We start from the raw sequence: 11,525 nt of genomic DNA on the forward strand, positions 1-11,525 counted from the left end.
TGTGACTGGGATATTTCACTCAGCATAATGTTCTCCAGAGTCAACCATTTTGAATAATATTGCATGAGTTCCTTGTTTTTTAATGAAGCGGCATAACTTGATGTAGTGATTTGAATTTTAAAATAGGAAGAGATAAGAAATAGATAAAAGAAGGGGCGCTCTGGTGGCCTAGTGGCAAGGAACTGCAACTACAATCCCAGTGGCTCACGGTTCGAATCCACCAGATGCTGTGCCGGGAAAAGGAGGGACAATCTCCTCCTGTACCAGTCAGATCTGATTTGACGGTACACTCACAAAAAAAAAAAAGAAATAGATAAAAGAAAAAAGGATGAAATTATTTAAGATTTACTGGAGGAAAATTGCCAAATAATAAGAAAAAGGAGCACATATGCATTCAGGAAGCTAAGTGCACCCCAAACAGCATGTAAAGCAAAAGAAAAACAAGCAATAATCAAACTTTGCAAAAATGAAAAACCAAAAATACTAAAAACAGCACCAGTTGCTGACAGGAACTGGTAAGACTAAGCTCTGATTTCTCAACAGAAACCATGCAGGCTGGAAGGATGGTAGATCTAAAACTCTGAAAGAAAAAAAATTACCAGTCAAGAATTTTATGCCAAGTAAAATTGGCCCTCAGGTAGGTTGGTGAAATAAGGATATTTCCAGATTAAAAGAAGGTAAAGATATTTGTGTAAGCTAGACCAAATATGTAAGGAATACTGAAGAGAGTTCTCTGAACTACAAACCAGAAATAAGACAGATGACTGGAATTAACATAACACCGTTTAGAACCTGACCCAGACACTGAAATCCACCAAGTATGGGAAACCAGATGCATCAGTCTATAAATTAGAACAACTACAGTGCAGAAGAGAGAGCTCTGATGGTCTGGTGGTAAGCTGCTCTCCAATCCTAAGGCCACATGCTTCATATCTGCCAGCTTCTGACTCAGTGGTACATAACAGCAAGAACAATGTAAAAAGAAACTCATATAAGTAGTATAATAACAGAACTTCGAAATAAGAGGAAATTAAAGCGGTTTCAAGATAAACTGTTAAAGTCTGAGGAAAGGAATAAACCTTCATCAGAATAAAAAAGGAGAAAACCATAAAGATTTAGTAAAGACCAAGACAGTAATGAGGAAAATGATTAAAAAAGCCATAAGCTAAATTAATTCAGCATAGAAAAGCGGATGCAATGAAGAAATTAGCAGCACTAGGTATCTTTTTGCAAAAAATTGAAACAACACTCATGCACCATGCAATGTTAAAAAAACTAACTGAAGATGAAGACCTAAGTGTAAAATCTAAAGCTATAAAGATTCTCAAAGAAAATAGAGATCAATGGTGATTAATTTTGTAAAGCACAGAGTATGGGAATGATGATATGAAACAATGTAAGTGAAGGGATGTGTGAAACACAAGTTATATCAGTGAAGTACAATGTATATGAATTTTGTCTGCAAACAAGTATAAAATTTAAAAAAATACTGAGGCCGACTTGAGGGCTCTAATTGACAGCATTCCTAGACTGTCAGATAGAACTGGAAATGCACAGTTAGCCAGAAGAGAATAAAGATGATTGAGATATCCTAAAAGTTAAGTATATATAGCAAATGACTTCTAAAGAGTAAACAGAGAACCTGCAGATTGGGAAAAAATGTTTAACAGTGACACATTTTACTAGAAGTTCATCTCTAAATTTTGTAGAAAACTCAACAGCTCAACAAGGTGACAAGTCAATCACCGTGGGCAGAGGCCATGAAAGGAAACTTGACCAAATGACAACAAACCTGTGAAGACATGCACCAACATCATTAGCTAGAGAAAACAGATGCTGATCAAAACAGCAGTTAAATATTACCACATGTCAACAACAGTAAGAAGAGTTCAGCACGATATCAAATAAATGCTGATGAGAGAGTGTGGACAGATTGAAATTCTTCTACACCCTTGATGCAAGTATGAAGTAGTGCCACCATTTTGGAAAACAGTTGGCACTTCCTTAAAAGTTGGGAATGAAAGTACCATTTGCTCCAACAACCCTGATATTAAATATATACTCTTAAAAAAAGAGCTACAACACAAATTGACATACACATGTACCCATGCTTATTGCATCGTTGTCTACAAAGGATTAGAAACAACCTGAGTGGGCATGAAAGGACAAGTGGGTAAAAAAAAAGCCCTGGCCAAACATAAAACCAAATATGGTACTTTTCAAATAATGGAGTATTATCCATTTCTGAAGAAACAAGAATTCTTGAAATACCCTAAAATATGAATGAGTGTAGAACAAATTGTGCTGAATGACATAGGCCAGACACAAGATTATTATGATGTTAAAAATAGACCATTGTTATAAAACTAAGCAATGGTTTACACTGAGTCCATCTTGTAGGGATAACAGGAATAGGAAGGTAGGGAGAGAGGAGTGAAACTAGTTCAAGTTGGGTTAAAGGAAAGGCAACACACAGTGTTTGATGAATTCATGCAGTGCATCGTCATGTTGGAGTGGATTCACAGCTGACCCTCCAGCAGGTTTTTGCAAATTGTAAATTACATGGGAAAAGAGTACTCATCTTTCTGCTGCAGAGCCATTGGTGTATCCTAACCAGTATTTGTAAACCTTAAAAAAAAGTTCGCTGTCTCATCTCATATAGTGAGTATCAAACTGGGGACGACATTTGGTTTTTTTGGTTTGGTGATTTTTTTTGGTGTGATTTCTTGGTTGTTTTGTTTTGTTTTTTTCATTGAAAATGGGTTTTGTAGTGCATAGCACACCTTGCTACAAATGGTAAAGTTGGTAGTGCTAGTTCCTCTGCATAAGACAAATGGGTAATGTCTGTCAAGATTTATAGCCAGCAAATGGAGATTTGTACACCAGTGTTCATAGCAGCACTATTCACCATTGCAAGAACATGGAAACAGCTCACATGTCCAAGCACAAATGAATATATCGAGAAATTATGGTATATTGAGAAAATATGGAATACTATGCGGCGCGCAGGAGCAATGACTTTGTAAATTATTACCCAACTTGGGAGGGACTGGAGAGCATTATGCTGAGTGAACTAACTCAGTCCCACAAGGATAAAGATTGTGTAAAACCATTATTGTAGAATGAGTATAAGGATCCAAGAGGGGTGGATGAGGGCGGAAGCAGAGGGATGAGGATGTGCAGGGGGAGAGGAGGATCAATCATGGGGTTGAATAATTTGATGGGGGAGGTGAGGGAAATTGAAAGAATATGTTCTCGAAAACAATGTATTAGAATTTTTATAAAAAAAATACTATTTTTGTGTGTGTGCACTGTCAAATTTGATCTGACTGGTACAAGAGGAGATTGTCGCTCCTTCTCCAGCAGAGTATCTGGTGGATTCAAACCACTTATCTCTGGGATTGCAGTGCAGCTTCTTGCCACCAGAGCTCTCTTGTTTTCGAATTTTGTAAATAAACTAGTATAAATTAAAAATAAAAAGATTTATAACCAGGGAAATGATTGTGGGCTTTACATGACTAACACCAGAGACCAATAATGTAAATATTTTGCTCTTTCATGTGTAGCCTCACACATTCAGTTCATATTGTTGCTTCGTTTTTAACCTTAATAGCTACACAGAAGTGTGTTTGAACATATTAGTAATTGAGAATTCTCACTAATTAATCTTTGACTACTTCTAAACTTCATTGTTTTCCCTCAGTTGAAAATAACATTGTATTTTTCACATTATGATACTAATGATCATTCATTACCAAAGAACAACTCAGAGAATACATTAAGGTGCTACTCAGACCCGATTTTAGTGGTCTCTAGAGTGAATATGTTTTGTTTCATATGCCTTCATAGTTACTTTCTAACTGTATGTAGTAACTTGAACTTATATATCATCCACTCTTCTTATACCAAACAATAGGAACACAGCAGCATGCATACATAGATACCCCTAGATTAGGGCACAGAACCATAGATCTGCAGTGATGCACATGACATGATGATTTGATAGGACATTGGCAGTACTTTTAAAGTAACTGATTGGCAATGTGAAGTTGCTTTTTTACTTAGAGAGTAGAGGTATTTGTTTGTTTTCTTAATTATACTAGTTTATTTACAAAATTTAAATTCTTTTCAAACTGATTCTTCCAGTTTCCCTCAAAACACCCCCCCCCTCAGTTTAGTTTGAAGGATGTATTGTTTTAGAAACAGATTGCTAGGCTTTTCTTTTTAGATGATTCTAGGTAGATTCCAGCTATATTTTAATAGTTGAGTACTTAACTGTTTATATCACCAGGGACTAAATTTACTCATGTGAATGTAAACCTTGACAATTATTTCCAGCTGTGTACCCATCCTGTACACGATACAGAACATTTCCCATTTCCAAAACTGATAGCTCCTCTTTCTAATTCTGACTTAAGTTGAACCTCCATTGGTTTTCAGAGCCTGTGAACCTTTATGGAAGAAATTCCTACATCTTTATCCCAAAGAACAACTGTTGGCTTCACACTGCTGATACTCAGTATTAATCCTACTTCAAGAGAACAGTTCCATCATTCTAAAAGGACTCCAGACTCTTGGTGGCACAGGGGTGCTCAACTGCTAACTGAAAGGTTGGCAGTTCAGAGTCACCAAAAAAGTGACTTTGGAGAAAGTTTTCAACCTAGGAAACCCTATGGGACTGTCAGGTTGCTGGGACTCAGAATTAACTGATGGTAACTTCAGGAGCAGTTTAAAATATATAATAGTCCTTCCCCTTTGATCTGCTTTGTGCCCATGCCAGCTCTGTAGGGCTTAGGCTGGGTACCTGTGCATGGTCTATATCTCTCCTGCCTATCCATATATGTTACTGATGTAGTTACCTAGGGAGTGAGACATACAAATTAACTAAGAAGGACTTGTAACATTTTTCTCTACAATATGAGTTGTTTCTGGCAGTTTCCTCTTAACACTGCTCCCTCTTTTCTTGACCTAAAATAGTATAATAAATGATGCTTTCTTCTAAAAAATTTTCACCTGACATCCCATAGTTTATGATTACTGTGTGACTTATTTATCTGCTTCTTGTTTATTTGCTTTCCAGGGAACATACACTGATGAGAAGTCAAAGGCTTCCCACCACATATATCCATACCCTTCCTCGCAAGAGGATGGTAAGTTAGTTTGTGATTGCAGACTGATCCTCACATACTCTGTTAGATGTTAGTGTCTGTCAGCAGAGTGTAAACAGTATAAGAAGTTATATTTTTTTTAAATTATTTTTCACTGAAAGAATTTATGTATTACATAAATTTCATTTCAGAAATTATTTAAATTTCTAGTTTTCTTTAGTTAAGAAATACAGCATCTTGCTGACTTAGGGTAAGATTTTTAATTTTCATCCATGTAGAAAATTTATAGGTCATCATATCAGACAAGTTAACTATTAACATTAGCTAAAATCATATGTCATCATACCAGACAAGTACATTTATTGAAAGATTAATTTTGTACTGTCCTACTTTCAAACCATTGGACTTATTTTGTTTACCTACTGGTCATTATCTGTTGCTAATGTCTAGTCATGCCTTAAGTATCAAACCTCTTTGAATGATTACTATATGACTCTTGCTTTCTGAAAATTACGTTATAAGACATCACTGTGGAAAATCAGCTGTTAATTGGTTTGTTAAATTTACGGTGGTTTAGCTCTGCAGATTTTGGAAGCTTATTTTTTTAATTATCCAAGAGTTTGTCAGGGATGTTGACCCTTGCTAACCATTCTTTCAGAGGACTGAGGTACAAAATGAAGTATAAATGAAAGTAAAAAATAGAACATTCTGCAGGGATGTGGCGATTACATTTCTTTCTCGAGACCTCAATATATTCCTGTAGCACATCTTTATAAAAATCCAAATCATGTCAGATGTATACTATATTCACATAGTTACAAAGATTCTTTCGCTGATCAGTGTATCAGAAGTTAGTAAGAACCAGTTATTAAGTTAATAACCGAAGATAACCGGGCAGTCCTTGTATCTTTAAATATTAAAAGCATTATGTTAAATAATTCATGAATCAAAGAAACAAAAAGGAAAGAGAATTTTTCCAACTACATAAGAATGAAATGGCATTTTATAGCATATCAAATAAAGTTAGGATGCCTGTGGTAAAACTTCATTAATTACAAATGCTAAAAACAAGTAAAACTGGAAATTGATAGTACAGACATCTTTCCTAAAACAGAAAACCCACAAAACACAAGCATTTTTCTTAAGAAGTTGGTAAAACAGTTGTTTTAGAAATAAAGGTTTGAGCAAAGGTAGAGAAAATAGAAATACACAATAGCAAGGTGCTCTGTCATGTTAGAAATGGTTCTTAGAAAACACCAGTAATGAATTCTTGGTGAAAATGAGGAAAAGAAGACATGAATGTCAGGAATGAAAAGGACTTTACTACATGTCTTTCCCATTAAAGAACCTTTGTCAGCAAATATGATCATTTAGATAAAGCAGATTCCTTTAAAAATGAAACAATAAAATTAATGCAGGAATAAATAGATATATCTATAATTTTAAAACTACCTAAAAATAAAATTTAAGTCATAGGTGACTTTGCTGAATTAACCAGTTTATTATTTCAGGAATCAGAAAGAATGACAGGGTCCTAACTTAAATCCTGAAAGATGTGTAATAGTTACATAGTCTCACAGAAAAAGAGAGAAGAGGTTCTACTTGGGAAATGAGATAGTAAAGAATATTTACTACCTTGTGGTGTAGGAACAGAGCTGACAGGCAGGTGAGTTATTGATGGAAGAGCATTTTGACTAGAGTAGATAATGGTTTTTACTGATGTGTCATAGCCTGTAGAGAGCCGTGTATAGGTTGAGAAAGTCCCCTTAATCTGCTATTAGATAAAGTGAAGGTAAGGAAGAAGATTTAAAAAAGCAGCTTGGTTTTCTTTGGACTTTTTGTTTCTTACTAGGAAATGGATTTTTTTTTTTTTTTGTAATGTAGAATTTAAGGCTGTATAATAGTTTTTTATTTGACTGAAGTGTTTTGTTTCTCCTTTTTTTCTTTTCAGAAGAGTGGTTGAGACCGGTTATGAGGAAAGATAAGCAGGTGCTAGTTCATTGGGGGTTTTATCCAGACAGGTAATGTTGATCTACTATAAGATGTGGTATATTTCTTGCCAAAGCAAGTTGGAATTATTTGTATGTAATTTCATTTTCTAAAGAACAATTTTATTGATTTGTGTAGAGAAATCTCACTGTTCTCTTGTTTATTGACTATTTCATGGATTTTGCTAATTTTAATTTGGGAATTCATTGACGTCACATGGCTATATATGATATTAATACCTCATTAAAGTGATATCTTGGCTGCATTTTTTTGGGTCATTTAATTTTATTTTTTTTAATTATTATTAAATTGTATTAGTTTTAATGAACATTTACAGAGATTTTGGGTTTTCATTCATTCATTGTTGCACCGTTTTCTCTACCCTCCTCCCCAGTTTGTTCTTCTTCCCCCCCCCCCCCCCAATGCTGTTTTAATTTGTCCAGTTGCCACAGTGCTTGTCAAAGTCAGTTCTGATTAATCTCCTTTGTCAGTGTGTCCTTTGCCATTCCCTATCACTCCTCCCTGAGAGAGACTTCACCCTGATTCATAAGGAAAAGGGGATGGCGTATTCTCTTAGCTACTTCCTGCTGAAAAGGGACGCTGTAGGTTTCAGGGTGAAGATCTTCTCTCACTACTCTAAAGGGCCCCTTTGGCAGTAGGAAACACATAGACTATTATGGAGATTGATTTTGGAATTCAGATGCACTCTTATTGATTGTGCTTGGCCGTACATGTTCATATCCTTGAAGATTGGCTGCATTTTTATAAGATTTTTTTTTTTTCAATTTAGAAATAGAATAAATTTTTGGTAATTGAGATTTGGTACTTGGATAATTGGTAATTGAGATTTTTTTCTTCAAGAAACAGACTCACTGTCATCAAGTCAGAACTGACTCATAGCTTACCCACAAGCAGATTTTTAGAGGCAGTAAATCACACGGGAGATTGTCCATCTTTCTCCCATTTGGTATTATCTAACATAATTCATAGAATGCTTTAGTAGTAAAAATGTGAACAAGAAATACCAGAAACTGGAAGAGATGTTAGTGAGCAGAGTGGACTTTGTTGACTTGTGTGCTTGCCCCACTACAGAGAAAGAATGCGAGCTTTCCATGCACTTCATCTCCCTCTTCTGCTCCGGGGAGGCTTTTGTGTTGAGTCTTGTCACACCAAACGGTGGTTCTTTTTTGTTTTGTGAGTTTTTCAGGTCAACTCTGTCTTTTGGCTTTGTCCTTACTTCCTGCCATTTCATGCTGTTAGAATTAAATCCCATGCATATCATGTCAGAGAAAGCTGTTTTCAGCATGTATCTCAAAGATAGTTTTCTTGTTGTGTTGGTTTGGGGTTTTGCTTGTTGTTTTTTTTAATAGTAGCCATAAGATCACTGTAAAATGTAATTATTCTTTAATACTAAATAGAGAGTTCTGGGGGGCACAGTCCACAGAAATTGTGCTGCTACCTAAAAGGCACCCCTCTGTCAATACAGAACCTCCAGCTGATTTTTAAGTGAAAGATGGGCTGTCTCCTCAGCCGGAAGAACCCAGTGGAGGTTCAGCTATGAGTCAGTTTTGACTCAACGACAGTGAGTTTTAGTTAATATTAGATAGTCTGTGTTGCTTATCACATAAATGATGTATTTATGACTGATTTTTCTTTGAAGTATAATTCATTGTTATACCATACATACTTTTAGATGTGTAGGTTTCTCAGTCTTTCGGTTTTAGTTTATTATTTACAAAATGTCAATATTTGTCCTATATAGTTTAACAATTTTGTTATGTTTTTATATGTGCATCACAGTATCATATTTTAACAGACTTGTTCTCTGTTTTAAAATAGTACATTCATTCTAGAGGATGATCAGATTTGATTTCATTTTCATTTTGGAGAGTAATACACTTTGCATAGCTGTGAGTTCTTTAAGAGATAAAACACACAGTGTCTGTGCATTATGTGTAAGCTCATATGCATAGTCTTAACACAGGTTAAGTTAATTTATCCAAGAAAAATTATTTTGGTAATCAGCCTCTTCTGAACTCAAAATTTTGACAGGTTTACCTGAACTGATTTTTTAAGTCAATGTATGAACAAAAGCCTTCTAGAAAAGATTTCTAATTGCAGAGTGTATATAGTTGTTTAGTGTACTGCATGGTTTAAAATTGAGAAGAGAGTGCATCAGGGTTGTATTCTTTCTTCATACCTATTCAATCTTTACTCTGAACAAATTATCCAAGAAGCTGGACTCTGAAGAGGAGTGTGACATCAGGATTGAGGGAGACTCATCAATAACCTGGGTAATGTAGATGACACAGCCTTGCTTGTTGAAAGTGAGAAGGACTTGATGCATTTGTTGCAGAAGATCAAGGAATGGCTTCTCAATGTCAAGAAAACAATGATTTTTAACCACTGGACCATTAGGCAGCATCTTGATGGATAAAGGAGATTGGAACTGTCAGTACCTTCATCTTGCATGAGTCCACAATTAACACCCTTGGTACCAGCAGTCAGGAAATAAGGAAGATCCATTAGGGACCTCTCCATATTATTGAAGAATAGTGATGTCAGTTTGAGGACTAAGATGCGTCTGATTCAGGCCATAGTTTTTCTGATCATTTGCTATGCATCCGAGAGCTGGACAATGAATAAGGATGACAGAAAAAGAATTGATACCTTTGAGCTGTGATACTGGAGAAAAACATTGAACCATCCCATGGACGGTCAAAAGAACAAACTGATACTGTCTTGGAGAGGGTGCAGCCAGGGTGCTCTTTGGAGACAATAATGATGATATACTTCAGACATGTTGCTAGGAGGGCCTATTCTTTGTAGAGGGACATGATACTGGGAACGGTGGAGAAGAAGACCCTCAACCAGGTGGATTGACATGGTGACTGCTGCAGTGGTCTCTTGTGTCTCAGGAAGAGTGACGATGGTTCAGGACAGGACTGCGATCACATCTTTTGTTCATAGGGTCACTATGAGTCATAATTGATGGCACGTAACAACAATTACAACAACAGTGCTACTATAACAGAATTAAAGAGCCCTGTCTAATAGTGTATTATTATGTAGCATATGGGACTGCTAGTGTATTGGCAGTTAATTTTCATCAACTTGTCAGAGTGACAAAGATGTGAAAGATTTAGTCTTAAAACCTGATGGAAGGTTATTATGAGTCAGAACTAGCCTTAAAACATTGAGGATTTTAAAAACCCCAACAGACCAGAAAACTACAAGTAAAACTAGTGTTGAGAAACACATTCACTCTTTAATGGTTTGAGAGGCTGAATGTCTGAATTTAGGATGTCACATCTAGGGCTCAGTGGTGGAGTAAGCCATGTGGATATTTGAGGCTCACTGGATGGGTGTGAGGAGTGTTGCAGGCAGCAGGGAGCAGCACAGGCAAAGAAAAGGAGGCCACAGATGCCTAGCTTCTTGGACGGATGCCACCAAAGCTCGACTTGAGGAACATGAACAAAGGATGCAGAGCAGGAGATGAGATTACAGGAAGAGGATCTGATTGTGAGGCCTTGAAAAGCTGCTGTAATGATTTTTGTCATACATAGGAGCCTTGGAAAGGTTTTGAGCAATGTAGTGACTTAGTTTTCAAAAGGATCAATCTGTTTGTTGTGTGAGAAATCAGTTCCAGGAATTAAAAACAGAAGTAGGGAAACAGTTGAACAGACTCAAGGAGTTGAGAGATGGTGCCTGGACATGTTTTGAAGGTGGAACTGGTAGAATTTTTGGATGGTTTGGCTGTAAAATGTAATTAATAATGTGCAACAATTATGAAAATTTAGTTTTTTCATTAAAATAAAAATATTTTAAAAAAGATCTAGTAACTTTAAAAAAAAAAAATAAGATGTTGAGGTTGCATCCAGGTTTTTGGCCCCTGGTGCTGGCATGATGGAATTGGCATTGAGTGAAATGGGGTTGACTAGTTGGTGGACAGAGGAACATTACAAGTTGAGTTTTTATTATGTTAGCTTTCACAGTCTTAGTAGACATATCAAAAGGGAGACATAGATGTAGTCACTAGATTCATGAACCTAGAGATGTGAAAAGAGAGCAGATACTAAAGAATCTTCTTTATATGTGTGAAGCCATAGAACTGAACAGATCATCAAAAGAATGATACAAAGAGGAATGAGTCATCAAATTGAGCCATCTGTGGTGAAGCAGTTTGGGGGAAGAAAAAACTGACAATGGAGGTTATGAGAGGAAAGGCAGGAAGGATCAGGTGATGGGAGCCAGGTGAGGGAAGTGCTTCAGGAAGAGTAACGGACTAGGTAAAATTCTGTGTGATATGGACTAAGACTTGAACTTTCTGTTAGGTTTGTGAAAGGGTATTAGTGACCTTCAGTCATTTCCTGATAGAGAAGTAAAGACAAAAAACTTGTGATAATTTGCTATTTTTCTGTCATAGTA

General features: G+C 36.1%; 1 protein-coding gene across 1 annotated transcript in view; it reads left to right on the top strand.

The window, feature by feature from the left end:
- The window catches only part of SMARCC1 (SWI/SNF related, matrix associated, actin dependent regulator of chromatin, subfamily c, member 1), a 131,872-nt gene that overhangs the window by 25,658 nt on the left and 94,689 nt on the right, over positions 1 to 11,525 (top strand). Inside the window, exons 5-6 of the mRNA XM_006892948.1 lie at positions 5,081 to 5,150; positions 7,060 to 7,129. Coding sequence (XP_006893010.1) covers positions 5,081 to 5,150; positions 7,060 to 7,129 — 140 coding nt within the window. The remainder of the gene's footprint in view (positions 1 to 5,080; positions 5,151 to 7,059; positions 7,130 to 11,525) is intronic.

Source organism: Elephantulus edwardii, unplaced genomic scaffold (assembly GCF_000299155.1).
Source record: "Elephantulus edwardii isolate Elephantulus edwardi_28Jun2011 unplaced genomic scaffold, EleEdw1.0 scaffold00121, whole genome shotgun sequence".
Taxonomy (NCBI): domain Eukaryota; kingdom Metazoa; phylum Chordata; class Mammalia; order Macroscelidea; family Macroscelididae; genus Elephantulus; species Elephantulus edwardii.